The sequence below is a fragment of the Schistocerca gregaria genome, chromosome 3 (genome assembly GCF_023897955.1).
Source record: "Schistocerca gregaria isolate iqSchGreg1 chromosome 3, iqSchGreg1.2, whole genome shotgun sequence".
In the NCBI taxonomy this organism is placed as follows: domain Eukaryota; kingdom Metazoa; phylum Arthropoda; class Insecta; order Orthoptera; family Acrididae; genus Schistocerca; species Schistocerca gregaria.
Genome location: NC_064922.1, coordinates 108,913,375 through 108,931,961, shown reverse-complemented (window position 1 = coordinate 108,931,961; position 18,587 = coordinate 108,913,375). Strand labels below are relative to the sequence as shown.

At 46.2% G+C, this 18,587-nt stretch overlaps 1 protein-coding gene across 1 annotated transcript in view; it reads left to right on the top strand.

Moving 5' to 3' along the window:
* Positions 1-1,578: 1,578 nt before the first annotated feature.
* The window catches only part of LOC126356005 (uncharacterized), a 129,126-nt gene continuing 112,117 nt past the window's right edge, over positions 1,579-18,587 (top strand). The window contains exon 1 of the mRNA XM_050006647.1: positions 1,579-1,770. Coding sequence (XP_049862604.1) covers positions 1,645-1,770 — 126 coding nt within the window. The 5' untranslated portion in view covers positions 1,579-1,644. The remainder of the gene's footprint in view (positions 1,771-18,587) is intronic.

The following is an 18,587-nucleotide window of genomic DNA, read 5'->3' as shown; positions in this document are numbered from 1 at the left end:
TATATCTTAAAAAAAAGGAAAGAAATACAAATAGAACAGCTTTCGCTTTGTTACAGAGAGGATAATAATTCTTTAACTTATACATTTACCACAAATTATATTTACATAAGTTGCTCGCAGGCGGAGTAGCCTAGCGAAGCGATGTGTAGCACTGCTCCCAACGGGCGAGGGTAGCATCTATACTACTGGCCATTAAAATTGCTTCACCAAGAAGAAATGCAGATGATAAACGGGTATTCGTTGGCCAAATATATTATACTAGAATTGACATGTGATTATATTTTCACGCAATTTGGGTGCATAGATCCTGCGAAATCGGTACCCAGAGCAACCACCTCTGGCCGCAATAACGGCCTTGATACGGCTGGGCATTGAGTCAAACAGAGCTTGGATGGCGTGTACAGGTACAGCTGCCCATGCAGCTTCAACACGGTATCACAGTTCATCAAGAGTAGTGACTGGCGTATTGTAACGAGCCAGTTGCTCGGCCGCCATTGACCAGACGTTTTCAGTTGGTGAGAGATCTCGAGAATGTGCTGGCCAGGCCCGTACAGGGCCTGCAACAACGGTCGTGCATGATGCTGTTGAAATGTAGGGTTTCGCAGGGATCGAATGAAGGGTAGCGCCAGGGGTCGTAACACATCTGAAATGTAACGTCCACTGTTCAAAATGCCATCAAAGCCAACAAGAGGTGACCGAGACGTGTAACCAATGGCACCGCATACCATCACGCCGGGTGATACGCTTCCAATGTGCGCTAAGCGCGATGTCGCCAAACACGGATGCGGCCATCATGATGCTGTAAACAAAACCTGGATTCATCCGAAAAAATGACGTTTTGTCATTCGTGCACCCAGGTTCGTCATTGAGTACACCATCGCAGGCGCTCCTCTCTGTGATGCAGCGTCAAGGGTAACCGCAGCCATGGTCTCCGGCCTGATAGTCCATGCTGCTGCAAACGTCGTCAAACTGTTCGTGTAGATGGTTGTTGTCTTGCAAACGCCCCCACCTGTTGAGACGTGGCTGCACGATCCGTTACAGCCATGCGGATAAGATGCCTGTCATGTCGACTGCTGGTGATACGAGGCCGTTGGGATCCAGCACGGCGTTCCGTATTGCCTTCCTGAACCCACCGATTCCATATTCTGCTAACACTCATTGGATCTCGACCAACGCGAGCAGCAATGTCGCGATAAGAAAAATTGCAATCGCGATAGGCTACAATCCGACATTTATCGAAGTCGGAAACGTGATGGTGCGCATTTCTCCTTACACGAGGTATCACAACAACGTTTCACCAGGCATCGCCGGTCAACTGCTGTTTGTGTATGAGAAATCGGTTGGAAACTTTCCTCATGTCAGCACGTTGTAGGTGTCGCCACCAGCGCCAACCGTGTGTGAATGCAGTGAGGTTTGCGACGCCGCCTCATCGCGCTTTGCGGCACGGCAGATGATGCACCGCCGCGGGGTGGGGGTTCGGCAGGGGAGTGGTGGTGGGGATAGGGTAGTGGTGGGGGCAGAGCCACGTGCGCGCCGCCGCCGGCCACGTGCGCCCCAGACGGGCGGGCGGGCAGTCCGCCGGCCGCCGCCCCGCGCCGCAGACATGCAGGCTCCAGAGGCGCGCTGCCTGCCACCGCTGCAACCATGGTGACGGCCGCGACGCTGCAGACGCTGCTGCTGGTGCTCGCGCTGTCCACCCCGCGCTCAGGGTGCAGTCTGCTGCCAACCGCAGGGCGACAAGCCCCGGAGGCACCGCGTAGCTCTCGTGGCGTGAGTACCGCTCATATCCGCACTAAAAATGTTCTGCATGCATACTACGAAAGTCACCTGTCGGTGTGTGGCGGAGGGTACCTTCAGTGCGTCTATCGGTTCTCCCTTCTCTTCCAGTCTCGTATTGTTCGTGGAAAGATAGATTGTCGGTATGCCTCTGTGTGGGCTCCAATGTCTCTGATTTTATCCTCGTCGTCTCTTCGCGAGATATACGTACGAGGGAGCAATATACTCCTTGACTCCTCGGTGAAGGTATTTTCTCGAAACTTCAACAAATGCCCGTACCGAGCTACTGAGTATCTCTCCTGCAGAGTCTCCCACTGGAGTTTATCTATCATCTCCGTAACGCTTTTGCGATTACTAAATGATCCTGTTACGAAGCGCTCTGCTCTCCGTTGAATCTTCTCTCTCTCTTCTATCAACCCTATCTGGTACGGATCCTACATTGGTCAGCAGTATTCAAGCAATGGGCGAACAAGTGTACTGTAACCTACTTCCTTTGTTTTCGGACTGCATTTCCTTAAGATTCTTCCAATGAATCTCAGTATGGCAAGTTTATATGATCATTCCATTTTAAATCACTCCTTATGCCTACTCGGCAACGGCCTTGTCGCAGTAGATACACCGGTTCCCGTGAGATCACCGAAGTTAACCGCTGTCGGGCGTGCACGGCACTTGGATGGATGACCATCCAGCCGCCATGCGCTGTAGCCATTTTTCGGGGTGCACGCAGCCTCGTGATGCCAATTGGGGAGCTACTCCACCGAATAGTAGCGGTTCCGGTCAAAGAAAACCATTAAAACGACCGGGAGAGCGGTGTGATGACCACACGCCCCTCCTCTCCGCATCCTCAACTTGAGGATGACACGACGGTCGGATGATCCCGATGGGCCACTTGTGGCCTGAAGACGGCTTTAATGCCTTCTCCCAGATAATTTATGGAATTAAATGCGACCAGTTGCTGACCTGCTATATTGTAGCTAAATGATAAGAGATCTTTCTTTCCATGTATTCGCAGCACATTGCACTTGCCTACAATGAGATCCAATTGCGATTCGCTGCACCATGCATCAATTAGCTGCAGATCCTCCTGCATTTCAGTACAATTTTCCATTGGTACAACTTCTCGATATACCACAGCATCATCCGCAAAAAGCCTCAGTGAACTTCTGATGTTATCCACAAGGCCATTTATGTACATTGTGAATACCAACGGTCCTACGACACTCCCCTGCGGCACACCTGAAATCACTCTTACTTCGGAAGACTTCTCTCTATTGAGAATGACATGCTGCGTTCTGCTATCTAGGAACTCTTTAATCCAATCACACAATTGGTCTGATAGTCCATATGCTGTTACTTTGTTCATTAAACGAGTGTGGGGAACTGTATCGAACGCCTCGCGCAAGTCAAGAAACACGGCATCTACCTGGGAACCCGTGTTTATGGTCCTCTGAGGCTCGTGGACGAATAGCGCGAGCTGGGTTTCACACGATCGTCTTTTTAGAAACCCATGCTGATGCCCACAGAGTAGATTTCTAGTCTCCAGAAAAGTCGTTATACTCGAACATAATACGTGTCCCAAAATTCTCTAACTGATCGACGTTAGAGATATAGATCTATAGTTCCGCACATCTGTTCGACGTCCGTTCTTGGAAACGGGGATGACCTGTGCCCTTTTCCAATGTTTTGGAACGCTACGCTCTTCTAGAGACCTACGGTACACCGCTGCAGTATAGTTTTCCGGAATTATTTCAATTGTAATCACATTATAACTCCTAACGTCGTGTCGGACCTGCTTTATCCGGTGTAGTGCAGCTCTAAGTAGCATGGACCCAACAAATCATTGTTCTTCAAACCAATCGCAAAACAAATGTGGCCCGGTCACGTGGAACCTTCTCATCCATAAAAAATCAGTCCTTTTTTGGGATTATGAAGTCCATTAATGGCTAAAAATGTCTCAAAGTAGCCGAACATAGCCATTTTGAGTCACTGCTTGTTTCGCTTGGACCAGGGGACCCAGTCCATTCTATGTAGATACAGCCCACATCATTATGGAGCCACCACCAGCTTGCACAGTGCCTTGTAGACAACTTGGGTCCATGGCTTCGTGGGGTCTCCGCCACACTCGAAATGAAATCGGGACTCATCTGAACAGGCCACAGTTTTTCAATCACACAATTGGTCTGATAGTCCATATGCTCTTACTTTGTTCATTAAACGACTGTGGGGAACTGCATCGAACGCCCTGCGGAAGTCAAGAAACCCAGCATCTACCTGGGAACCTGTGTCTATGGCCCTCTGAGTCTCGTGGACGAATAGTGCGAGGTGGGTTCACCATTTGAACAGTCACTCTTGGTCGAAATGATGCTGACACCTCAAATACATAACCTTCGTACATCCATATTTAAACTGGATGAAGGTGGGACACAGTTAGTATAATTTTTATTAAAAATTAAATTCCTCCACCTGTACTAAAGATTTTTTTATTTACTTGCTACTAGTTTCGACGTTGCATCAACGCCATCTTCAGGCCCGTACACTTCGATGAAATCAGTTGTGTGTGGCTCAGTCAAATGAAAACTAAATATTATTTAGTGTGCAGAACTGGTGCAAAGCTTTTTCATTACTTTTCAACATAATCTCCCCTACGCTCAATGCAAGTCTCCCGGCGCTTACAAAGTGCATAAATTCATTTAGAAAAATATTCTTTTCGTAATCCGAAAAACCACTCATGCACCGCGTGACGTACCTCTTCATCAGAACGGGACTTCTTTCCTCCCACTGCGTCTTTGAGTGGTCCAAACATATGGAAATCACTTGGGGGCAAGGTCTGATGAGTATGGTGGATGAGGAAGACACTCAAAAAGCAGGTCTGTGATTGTTGCAACTGTTGTACGGGCAGTGTGGGGTCTTGCACTGTCATGATGCAGAAGGACACCTGCTGACAGCAATCCACGTCGCTTTGACTTGATTGCAGGCCGCAGATGATTTTTTAGTAGATCTGTGCATGTTGCACTGGTGGCAGGGTCCATCCAGGCATGTAATGCTCCAAAATGACGCCTTTTTCGACCCAAAAGAGAGTCAGCATAACCTTACTTGCTGACGGTTCTGTTCGAAACTTCTTTGGTTTTCGTGATGAGGAATGGCGCCATCCCTTGCTCGCTCTCTTCGTTTCCGGTTGGTGGAAGTGATACCAGGTGTCGATCTCAGTAACGGTTCTTGCAAGGAAGCCTTCTCGTTCAAAACGCCGAAGAAGTTCTTCACAAGCATCAACACGTCGTTCTCTCATTTCAGGAGGCAGCTGACGTGGCACCCATGTTGCAGACATTTTGTGAAACTGGAGCACATCGTGCACAATGTGGTGTGCTGACCCATGACTAATCTGTAAACATGCTGCAGTGTCATTCAGTGTTACTCGGCGGTTTTCCTCCACTATGGCTTCAACTGCTGCAGTGTTCTGTGGAGTCACAACTCGTTGTGGCTGACTGGACTAGGAGCATCTTACACTGAAGCCACACCATTTGAAAACTTTCTACTCCATTCGTAGACCAGGTGCTGTGACAAACACCGTATCGAGCCTTCATTCTTCGATGAATCGCAAGAGGTTTCACACCTTCACTACGCAAAATCTGAATAACAGAACGCTGCTCTTCCCTGGTGCAAGTCGCAAGTGGGGCGGTCATCTTTATACTGATACTGCAACGGTATGTGTGCATCTGCACTATGCTGCCACCTACATGCCATTCTTCACGCTGTTTGTAGCACACTTACCAACTTACAGGATAACGGCGCGAAATTTCGATTTCTTATTACAAATTTAAGCTTTCCATTTGACTCACCCTCGTAGAAGTCCGCGGTGAGATTCACGTGCTCCACATTGCTCACCATCCATGTGGAGTACGTGTTGATCGCACCGCGGACTTCTAGACTGAGCCACACGCAACTGATTTCATCAAAGTGTACGGGCCTGAAGATGGCGTTGACGCAACGTCGAAACTAGTAGCGAAGTAAATAAAAAAATCTTAAGTGCAGGTGGAGGAATTTCATTATTAACGAAAATATCAAATATATAAGGTACGACCACGGATCTATGGCTGCCGATTTAAGGTTTCAGTCCCACATTCGAGTCACGTGACGGATGGTAAAATCCAATTTCTGCCATTACACAATATGCGACCTGGAGTCGAGAGCTACATTTTCTCTCATTTCTTTATTCACAAAACCATTATAATTATACAATGTAACCCACCACCTCATATCATTAACGGAGTCTTAGATATTAGAAATCATTATAATTGCACCTAGTTTACATGTTAACAAGTGAATTACAGTCAGTAAGATTTACAATGGGCAACTATATTACTATTGAAATCTACTTTATACAAGGTGCGTTCCGTATGTAATGCGACAAAATTCATAAAAAATCATTTATTGAATATATTCGTACAAATAATCAAAAATTTTCAAAATAGCACCCTCTTGTGTCGATAGACTTCTGGAGGCGATGTTTCCATGCCTGGAAGGCATCCTGGATTGCCTTTTCCCGAATGTCCTTTAGAGCTGATGTAACATGCATCTGGATGCTTTCAATCGTGTCCCAATGTTTTCCATTCATGACTCCTTTTCACCGAGGAAACAAAAAAAAGTCAGCTGAACCAGGTCAGGACTGTAGGGAATGCGTCGAGGCTACACTACGCACTGATACTGACGTCTCATCACGCATCTGATCCTGGTGCCTCAGAAACGCTTATACTGCTGTTCTGTAAATGTAATCATTTCATGTACTCAATGTGCACTACTGCAACAATAAATCTTTAGTGAACTGGAAGCCTGTAAGTGGATGTACTATTGTTTTTCTGGCAATTATAATCGACCTTATTGTTTAATACGTAATGTTTAGACACAAATAAACAGTACGAAATACAAAACCGGTTGCACCTGTTTGGTAATGATATCACTCCTTAGCTTCAGCCTGTGCATTTACTTTCTTAATTCCGTAAAAAAAGGTTGGTTTTTTGTGTGTTTTGAAACACCTTTACCAGATTTTTAGGTGAAAATCGTGTATTGTACATGGTATTACCAACGTAGTAAAGAAACATTTGCTAAACGTTTTACCAGTAAGATAGGGCCACTAATCAGCTGATCAAGATGTTGGTGTCAATATAATTACGTCATGCACCGATGTATCGTCTACGGCAGTGGTTTCTAACAGGTTGTCCGCGGACCTCCAGGTGTCCGCGAGCTATCCCAGATGGGTCTGCAAGATGCTATTAGAATAAAAATACACTCCTGGAAATTGAAATAAGAACACCGTGAATTCATTGTCCCAGGAAGGGGAAACTTTATTGACACATTCCTGGGGTCAGATACATCACATGATCACACTGACAGAATCACAGGCACATAGACACAGGCAACAGAGCATGCACAATGTCGACACTAGTACAGTGTATATCCACCTTTCGCAGCAATGCAGGCTGCTATTCTCCCATGGAGACGATCTTAAAGATGCTGGATGTAGTCCTGTGGAACGGCTTGCCATGCCATTTCCACCTGGCGCCTCAGTTGGACCAGCGTTCGTGCTGGACGTGCAGACCACGTGAGACGACTCTTCATCCAGTCCCAAACATGCTCAATAGGGGACAGATCCGGAGATCTTGCTGGCCAGGGTAGTTGACTTACACCTTCTAGAGCACGTTGGGTGGCACGGGATACATGCGGACGTGCATTGTCCTGTTGGAACAGCAAGTTCCCTTGCCTATCTAGGAATGGTAGAACGATGGGTTCGATGACGGTTTGGATGTACCGTGCACTATTCAGTGTCCCCTCTACGATCACCAGAGGTGTACGGCCAGTGTAGGTGATCGCTCCCCACACCATGATGCCGGGTGTTGGCCCTGTGTGCCTCGGTCGTATGCAGTCCTGATTGTGGCGCTCACCTGCACGGCGCCAAACACGCATACGACCATCATTGGCACCAAGGCAGAAGCGACTCTCCTCGCTGAAGACGACACGTCTCCATTCGTCCCTCCATTCACGCCTGTCGCGACACCACTAGAGGCGGGCTGCACGATGTTGGGGCGTGAGCGGAAGACGGCCTAACGGTGTGGGACCGTAGCCCAGCTTCATGGAGACGGTTGCGAATGGTCCTCGCCCGATACCCCAGGAGCAACAGTGTCCCTAATTTGCTGGGAAGTGGCGGTGCGGTCCCCTACGGCACTGCGTAGGATCCTACGGTCTTGGCGTGCATCCGTGCGTCGCTGCGGTCCGGTCCCAGGTCGACGGGCACGTGCACCTTCCGCCGACCACTGGCGACAACATCGATGTACTGTGGAGACCTCACGCCCCACGTGTTGAGCAATTCAGCGGTACGTCCACCCGGCCTCCCGCATGCCCACTATACGCCCTCGCTCAAAGTCCGTCAACTGCACATACGGTTCACGTCCACGCTGTCGCGGCATGCTACCAGTGTTAAAGACTGCGATGGCGCTCCGTATGCCACGGCAAACTAGCTGACACTGACGGCGGCGGTGCACAAATGCTGCGCAGCTAGCGCCATTCGACGGCCAACACCGCGGTTCCTGATGTGTCCGCTGTGCCGTGCGTGTGATCATTGCTTGTACAGCCCTCTCGCAGTGTCCGGTGCAAGTATGGTGGGTCTGACACACCGGTGTCAATGTGTTCTTTTTTCCATTTCCAGGAGTGTTCCTTGCAACTCAGTGTTGTTCTCAGATTTAGTCGTGAACAGTTCATGGAAGCAGACTCAAGTTTCTCGAAATCAGTTATTGCTATTTGTTGTTGTACTTGCTACTGGAAGAAAATGGCGAAGAAGAAGACATTGTACTCCATTAGATAACGGCAATGGTGAAACACATCCCATGTCCAAGAAATTTTCTTTACCACATTTATCAATCTTCATTCATTAGATGATGACAGAAAGTTCCGTGAGTTCTTCAGGTTAAATACTTGCCAGTTCAAGTAAATACTAGATCTGGTGACAGATGATCTGAGGAGGAGTTCGCCAAAGTTAGCGAGACTACCAAAATGAAAAAAGTCCAAATTGGTTTACACGACTTTGATTGTTTTAACATTTATGTTGTTGTGAAACAATGAAAACCGTTTACAATGTAAACCATTTACGTCTGCAGGTGGGGATATTCAGCTGGCACATAATTGTTAAAATTTATGGTGAAACCTTCGGCTGTCCTTTATTTGACACAATTCGCTACTAGTTTCGGTCAATGACCATTATCAAGCTTAGCTGGCATAAATAGCAGGAAAGTTATACAATAATTTGAACAGAAGCAATTTGCTCTTTTGAACCTCCCTTAGTAAGTAAAAAAATTCTTACAATAATAACTGTGTATGATTATTGTTGTCAGTAAGCAAGTCATGCTTTCTTAACGAATATTATCGTGCTCAGTTATTATTGTGGGTAATTTTTTATGTTGTTTATTGACGAAAATTATGGTACACCGTTATTGCTGTGAGAATTATTTGACGTACAATGGTGGGCTTAAAAGAGCAAATTACTTTTGTTCAGATTACTGTGTAACTTTCCTGCCGTTTATGCCAGCTAAATTTCATAGTGGTCAATGACTGAAACTAGTAGCGAATTGCACAAAGTAAATGACAGCTGAAGGTTTTAACCTTTTGAAAGTAACTGAAATGACCGAAAGAACAGACATTATATATATAATTAAGGCGAGGACAGGCAATGATCTTTCCAGTGCGAAATCACACCAGGCTCGAACTCTTGCGGGAATCGGCGAAATGCCTCGATTAATGAGAATAGTGAGCAAGGGGCACTACATTAGTAGTGTGTGGATAATAAGACGAGGATTTGGGTCTGGCCTGAGGCGTGCCAGGGTAGTCCGTGCAATGTCAAGTCAGTATTAATATTTGAGGATGCTCAACATGCTGACTGAAAAGTCTAGACAAGTTCTTACGATTTTCCAGTTCCAAACCGATCAGCAGTGATATCATTTTCGCTTTTGAGAAGAAGTATGGTCTCTGTGTTTCGAAAGCTTTGAATAAAGTTAAATACTTACCTAATTGTCCATATTTTTCCAGGCACTGTCTTTCGAGTTTTGATCTATATACGCAGGACTGGCGACATAAAAATACATGGAAGCTTTCGTCTTCTACAGCTATAAGGCGGACCAACACGTTACTGACATGCTCAATCTGTGAAGCTTTTTCTCTCACATAAATCATCTAGTGTTTCAGAAAGCTTGGTAGCAGAAGTTCTCAGTAACTGGTTCAGTAACACCACCATACTACACTACTGGCCATTAAAATTGCTACACCAAGAAGAAATGCAGATGATGAACGGGTATACATTGGACAAATATATTATGCTAGAACTGACATGTGATTACATTTTCATGAATTTGGGTGCATAGATCCTGAGAAATCAGTACCCAGAACAATGATCTCTGGCCGTAATAATGGCCTTGATACGCCTAGGCATTCAGTCAAACAGAGCTTGGATGGCGTGTACAGGTACAGCTGCCCATGCAGATTCAACACGATACCACAGTTCATCAAGAGTAGTGACTGGCGTATTGTGACGAGCCAGTTGCTCGGCCACCATTGACCAGAAGTTTTCAATTGGTGAGACATCTGGAGAATGTGCTGGCCAAGGCAGCAGTCGAATATTTTCTGTATCCAGAAAGGTCCGTACAGGACCTGCAACATGCGGTCGTGCATTATCCTGCTCAAATGCAGGGTTTCGCGGAGATCGAATGAAGGGTGGAGACACGTGTCGTAACACATCTGAAATGTAACGTCCACTGTTCAAAGTGCCGTCAATGTGAACAAGAGGTCACCGAGATGTGTAACCAATGGGGCCCCAACACATCATGCCTGGTGATACGCCAGTATGGCGATGACGAGTACACGGTTCCAATGTGCGTTCACCGCGATGTCGCCAAACACGGATGCGACCGTCATGATGCTGTAAACAGAACCTGGATTCATTCGAAAACATGACGATTTGCCATTAGTGCACCCAGGTTCGTCGTTGAGTGCACCATCGCAGGCGCTCCTGTCTGCGATGCAGCATCAAGGGTAACCGCAGCCATGGTCTCTTAGCTAATAGTCCATGCTGCTGCAAACGTCGTAGAACTGTTCGTGCAGATGGTTGTTGTCTTGCAAACGTCCCGATCTGTTGACTCAGGGACCGAGACTTGGCTGCACGATCCGTTACAGCCATGCGGATAAGATGCCTGTAATCCTGACTGCTAGTGATACGAGGCCGTCGGGATCCAGCACGGTGTTCCGTATTACCCTCCTGAACCCACCGATTCCACATTCTGCTAATATTGCATCTCGACCAACGCGAGCAGGAACGTCTCTATACGTTAAACCGCAATCGCGATAGGCTACAACCCGACCTTTATCAAAGTCGGAAACGTGATGGTACGCATTTCTCCTCCTTACACGAGACATCACAGCAACGTTTCACCGGGCAATACCGGTGAACTGTTGTTTCTGTATGATAAATCGGTTGGAAATTTTCCTCATGTCAGCACGTTGTAGGTGTCGCAACCGGCGCCTACCTTGTGTGAATTCTCTGAAAAGTTAATCATTTGCGTATCACAGCATATTCTTCCTCTCGGTTAAATTTCGCGTCTGTAGCACGTCATCTTCGTGGTGTGGCAATTTTAATGGCCAGTAGCGCATAATCTGAGAGTGCACTGATCTCGGAACGTCCCAGCCATCACCGCAGGACGCAGCTAAACAACCACTCCCGATATTTCCAATGGAGAAATTTCGTCGTATTTCTATAACACAACTTGGTTGGTGTCCCAAACACTCGAACTGTATACAAGAGTGGGTCGCATGAATGTCCTGTACACGATTACTTTTATAGTGCGCTACAGAGTACATTGCCAGAACACCAGAACTCTCCAAACAAACAGTACGTAGAATAAAATTTTCACTCTGCACCGGAGAGCTTCTCTAAAGTTTGGAAGGTAGGGGACAAGGTACTGGTGCAAGTAGAGCTGTGAGGACGGGTCTTGAATCGTCCTTGGGAAGCTCATTGGGCAGCGCACCTGCCTGCGAAAGGCAAAGGTCTCGAGCTCTAGTCTCGATCCAGTACCCAGTTTTAAACTGCCAGGAAATTTCAAACAGCAGGTAATTCACCTTCCCTATAACTGACTTACGTGATACGTCATTTACAATTTCTTTTGGACAGTATGCCTAGTCAGTGAATCGAAATGACTTACTCAAGCTGCTTACCAATCGGCCTTCGGTCTCACCAAATAGAAAATCTGTCCAAGCATGAAGGAGTAATCGAATGGGCGGAAATTGGTAGATATTATGTAATGTACAGAAAACAAATACTACAGTTTCAGAAACACTGGATGATTTATTTAAGAGCGTAGGCGACAGGAGTGGGCTGGAGTAGAGATGGACGGTAACTTCAATTGTCTCGCATATGCAGATGACGTAGTACTATTAGGTGAATCAAGGCACGAGTTGAAAGAAATGTACCGGAAAATTGACAGTAATGCGCAGAAAGTAGGGCTCAAAGTGAATCGAGACTAAACAGAGTTCATGCAATTAGGAAGAAGAGAAGAGCATGTAGAATTTCTTGAGATCGATGGCAAGAGGTTCAAGAGAGTAGACCAGTTCAAATACTTGGGATCTTGGTTTACTACGAACGACATAAAAATGGATATCAAGGAAAGAATAGCGGTGAGCTCGAAATGCATGCATTCCCTCAGAGAGACGCTTGGCTCTAAATCGATCTCAGTGAAGACTAAGATGGAAATCTACAACATAGTGATATGCCCAGCAGTAATGTACGGTTCAGAAATATGGATCATGACTAAGTGAGAATGGGAAAAAACTATTAATATTTGAAAGAAGAGTAATGAGGAAGATATGGGGACCAGTTCTAAAAAACGGAGAATGGAGGAGGAGGAAAAAATGAGGAAATCTACCTTCTGATGTGACAGCCAACTATTCTACAGAAGATAAAGGGGAAAATAATACGATGGCTGGGCCGTGTAGCCCGTATGCCGGAAGACAGGCGAAGATGGCACCAGCGGGGAAGCCAAACAGCAAACGCCCCACTGGACGGCCAAGGCAGCGCTGTATGGACGACCTGGCGAAGGACCTACCAGCCCTGGTAACTGAAGACACCTGGACGAACCGGGAACATAACAGGAAGGAATGGCGGGAGTTTGTGGAAGCAGCGCGTCGTCTGCAGGGCCTGTGATCGCCTGTGAAAGCTGAATATCTATCTATCTATATCTTTATTCAAGAGAAAGAGCTTAAAAAATTGAGGAAGCCATTAACGCGTTGGTCCACTTCTGGCCATTATGTAACCAGTCATTCGACTTGGCATTGATTGGTGGACTTGTAAGTCCTCTTAAGAGATATCGTGCCAAATTCTCTCCAACTGATGTGTTAGAACGTAAAAATCCTGAGCTGGTTGGGTGGCCATGCCCATAATACTCCAAACTTTCTCTATTGATGAGAGATCCTGCGACGTTGCTAGCCAAGGTAGTGTTTATCAAGCACAAAGACTAGCAGTAGAAACTCCCGACGTGTGCGGGCGGCCATCATCTTGCTGAAATGTAAGCCTAGGATGGATTCCCATAAGAAGCAATAAATTGAGGCGTAGAATCCGTCGAAGTTCCCCTGTGCAGTACGGGTGCCTCGGACGAGAACCAAAACAGTTGCTGCTATGAAATGAAACGGAATCCCGGACCATCACCCCGGGTTATAGGGCCGTATGGCGGGTGACTGTCAGGTTGGTATCCAACCGCTGTCCAGGACGTCTCCAGACACTTCTTCGCTGGTCATTGCTGTTCACTTCGTAGCAGGACTCATCAGTGATGGCTGTTATACTCCAATCAGTTCCAGGCCGGAGACGTGTCTCGAAACACTGACTGTCGCCCGCCAAACGGCCCGACAACCAGGGAAGCCATGTCCCCGCAACAACCCTTATTCCTTAAGTGCTACTCCTGCAAGGTTCGCTGAAAGGCTTCTCTGAATTTTGGAAGGTAGGAGACGAGGTAATGGCAGAAATGAAGCTGTAGGGTCGTGAGTCGTACGTGGGTAGCCCAGATGGCAGAGCAATTGACTGCGAAAGGCAAAGGTCCCCAGTTCGAGTCTCGATCCGGCTCACAGTTTTAATCTACCACGAAGTTTCAAGAAGAAGTTCTTTTGCATTTTCCGGCCGGTGTGGCCGAGCGGTTCTAGGCGCCACAGTCTGGAACCGCGCGACCGCTACGGTCGCAGGTTCGAATCCTGCCTCGGGCATGGACGTGTGTGTTGCCCTTAGGTTAGTTAGGTTTAAGTAGTTCTAAGTTGAAGGGGACTGATGATCTCAGAAGTTAAGTCCCATAGTGCTCAGAACCATTTGAACGATATCTTTTGCATTTTGTGGTGCCAAACACGTTCAATTTGTTCTTCAATTTCCCGAGGATAGCATAATAAGCTTCAGAGCTGATTGTAGCACCAGGACTGAGGGCACTGTGCAGAATAAACCCTTCGGTATCCCACGGCGTCCCGATGCTCAGGATGCGACTTTTTATTAGCAGGAGAGGTGGTGTGGCGCCAGTCCAAGGATTGCCTTTTTGTCTCCAATTCGAAGTGATGAACCTATGTTTCGTCGCCTGTGAGGAAGTTCGACAAAAAATTGTCAGGATCAACCCCATAGCGCGCGACCAATTCCACACAGATTCGTTGCTCTTTACGAGGATCCCAACTGGTACACATCTTTCCGTACCTCAATTGCTGTGTGGGCACTGCCGACAGAGACGTCCAGTTGTGCACCGAGGTGTCTGTTTGTAACCAGTCGATCACCTGGAATAAGTGTGTCCGCACGTTCCAATATTACAGGATTCACAGCCGTGTGTGGCCGGCCTCCACGCGGGAGACCGGACAAGTTTGGGCCGCCTTGTTGCTATGGTGACAAACACCTCACACAATTACTCATCGTGCTTTTGTTCACTGCCAGGTCTATATACATATTCTGCAAGCGCCTATCAATATCTGCGATTCTCTGGTTTTCCGCTAAATGAAACTCAATGACTGCTTTCTGCTTGGAAACCACCTCCGTCATAGAAACCATTCTGAAGGCTATGTACAGGGCCACCACACATCGTAATGTTATGACATTATAGCGGACGAGGCAGGCACATTCCATGATGTGCGATAACACATTCTGTATTTTTTTCAACCGAACTTGGATGAGGAAAAAATTGTGTTCTATTATTTAGTGAACAACCCTCATGCAAGGCTCGAGGACAGTAAAAGGTTGAGGGATTAACTCCTCACTCTGCGTATCAGATTTTTTTTTTTTCTTGTAAAAGGCGCAGTGGAGAACTCAAAAGCAGAACGATATGGATAAAAAATGGTACACATTTTCTTTAAATGTCGGTTATGTACATTTGATAAATTGAGAAGTGAATTATACGTTAAGAATAATAAGTTTGTTTATAAATAACTCATCTGCTATCGGTCACGATTTTCTTTATTTTATTTTTCGCACGACGCGTTTAGGGAAATGATTCCCATTTTCAAGGGCGTTTTTTGTGTTTGTTATGCCATTCCTACGTGATGTTGTCGATGTGTGAGATTCTGCTTCAGTTCGTTAACTTCACTGCAATATATAAGAAAACACGCGATATATAGGAAAACACACAATATATAAGTAAACAAGCAATATATAAGAAAGCACGCGATATATTGCAGTAAAGTCAACGAAATGAAGCAGAATCTCACACATCGAAACATCACATAGGAATGACATAACAAACACAGAAAACGGACTTGAAAATGGGAATCATTTCCCCAAACGCATCGTGCGAAAAATAAAATAAAGAAAATCGTGACTGGTAGCAGATGAGTTACTTATATTGTTTTCGCAGTCGCAGGATTTCAGAAGCAGTTATAATGGATCAAATGAGCTACAGATAAAAAAAAGATACTGATCTATAAATCAATTAGAGCTGTAGCTGGAAGATGATGGTGCTCCACAGAAACTGGTAGAACGCTTTTCATCTCCCTGGTACGTCATGGTCTGTGTCTTTGGGATGCAAATAGGAGTCTCTTTATTGACTACCTTGCAAAAAGTGAAACAAAACAGCTGGTGAATCCCACTAAGTCTTGTGGACCATCTGGATGGGAAAAAAATGACTAGTTGGGGGCTGTATTGAGAAGGAAAAGTGATAAAACTGGGAGATTGGTATAGTAACGTTGCTACGTTCTCCTGTTCACCAGATTACTCATCTTCTGGCTTTCTCCTGTTCTCACACCTAAAGAAGTCGTGACTGCGTGACGACTTGATTCCTGTAAATACGTCATGACAGCCACAGACAAAATGTTTTGTGAATATTCTAAGACTGTAATTATGGAAGATTCTACTTTGTGTTTGATAGAAAACTGGACTTTGAAGAGAAACGATAACTTTTTTACCTAAAGCTCACAGTTTCACTGCCGGGTCGAGGAGTATTCTGTCTTTTACCATTACACCATTAACCATTGGGGTTGGGGGAGGGCAATTTGCGTAAGCTGCAGATCTAAGAACGTAGAATGCCATATATATAGCGACGGATCATGAGTCGCCATGGGTGCAGAGCTTAGAAACTACGATAGATATACCGTGTGGTGGAAACTGACTTTATGGTTTAGAATTTACTATAGCTCTCCTTTATACACTGACGTGCAAAGCTGAAGGATGAAAGTGGCTTGTGCATGATCTGTCATTGCCAAATAACATTGCTACAATATAGTATAGGAAAGAAACTGAATGACATGCGCAATGATATCAACAGAAATGGAAGTTTCATTCAGACATTAATTGTTCTGAAGCCACGGCGATTAATGATGGCAAGCCTGGACACTAGAAAAGGTGAGACATGGTTGTTAACAGAGATCGTGATAACCACGGACAGAAATTCACGCTCTGCAACGTGCTCCAACATGGTTGGTACGGAGTTCCAGTGGTAGGGGGTTCCATTCTTCCACCAGCGCTGTTGCTGGATGGACGTTGGTACATGTGGACGTGCTGCGAAACGTCTCCCCAATGCGTCCCACACGCACGTCGATAGGGATTTTGCCATGGGAACGGGCAGATCAGCCCATTCACCGCGCTCTTCGACTTGCGCCGTTTGATGCGACCGCGCAATGTCATCAATAAAAGTGACGTCATGACCGAATACACGCCCGAAAAGACGCACAGGGCGAAGGAGTACAGTGTCACAGTTACGTTGAATGCTGCCGTGTTCAATCATAAGCGGGTTGGAAAGTCATGCAACATTATGCCTCCCCACACCACAACACTTGGACCACCAAAACGATCGTGTTCGACAATGTTCCTTGGTTCATTACGCGTTCACACCTTTCGCCACATGAGGGTACATCCAGAATCACTAGTCAGATTGGATCCTCCCTCATCCGAGAAAAGCACACGATCACACTACCCGTTTGTCAGGCTTCTATAGTCTTGGCACCATCGCAGACGGTGCCAACGATCTGTGGTGTCAATGAAACACAACCTGCCGACCGTCCGGTGAAGTGAGTACTCCTCGCAGTCGCCGTACCACTGTGGAGCTTGCAACTGCATGCAACTGCTTTGCAGTCCTGTTAAATGTGATTGCAATTGCACCCACTGTCTGACGTGAGTACCTTATTGCGTGTTACATAGGTAATTGTCTGTGGTCGACCGCCTCCTGCACTACCGGCAGCAGCGCCTGTGGTTAGGAACGCTCCACATGCGCAAGAAAGAATGCTGTGAAAAATACCGATCCCCTGGGCTACACTCGTCGCATTCTGTCCTCCTTCCAGTGAAGTCATTCAAATGTCTCCTGGCCATACTCTAATGTTAAAAACCACCACAGTGCACCACAACTGCTAGCTGACTGACACACAAACACACAGCCTTTTACCATTCCTTCAAATGCCTCGGGTTGACGCTATAGTCATGCTCACGTCACCCCATATTACGTCCAGTTTCCTGTGCGGGATTCACATACTTCCGTCAACGAATTTAAGCAGAATCTCACACATCAACAACATCACAAATAAATGACAAATCAAACACAATAAACGGACTTGAAAATGGGAATCGTTCGAAAAATAAAATAAAGAAAATCGTGACTGGTAACAGATGAGTTATTTATAAACAAACCTATTATTCCAAACGTATAATGGTTCAAATGGCTCTGACCACTATGTGACTTAACTTCTGAGATCATCAGTCCCCTAGAACTTAGAACTACTTAAACGTAACGAACCTAAGGACATCACACACATTCATGCCCGAGGCAGGATTTGAACCTGCAACCGTAACGGTCGCACGGTTCCGTACTGTAGCGCCTTGAAACGCTCGACCACTTCGGCCGGCTTCCTAACGTATAATTCACTTCTGAATTTATCAAATATACATCAGCGACAGTTTAAGAAGATGTGTACTATTTTTTATCCATGTCGTTCTATTTTTGAGTTCTCCACTCCGCTATCTAAGGAAAAAAAATAGTTACGGAGAGTGTGGAGGTAATCCCGTCAACCTTTTATTGTCTTCGCCTCTTGTGCGAGGGGCGTTCAATGAATAATAGAACACATGTTTTTCCTCGGCCAAGTTCGGTCGAAAAAAATTAGGATTCGTTGTGGTACATCATGGAATGTGCCTGCTTCGTCCGCTATAATTTCATAAAATTACGAGGGCTGGCAGCGCTATACATAACCTTCAAAATGGTTTCTATAGCGGAGGTGCTTTCCAAGCAGAAAGCTGTCATTGAGTTTCTTTTGGCGGAAAACCAGAGAATCGCAGATATTGATAAGCGCTT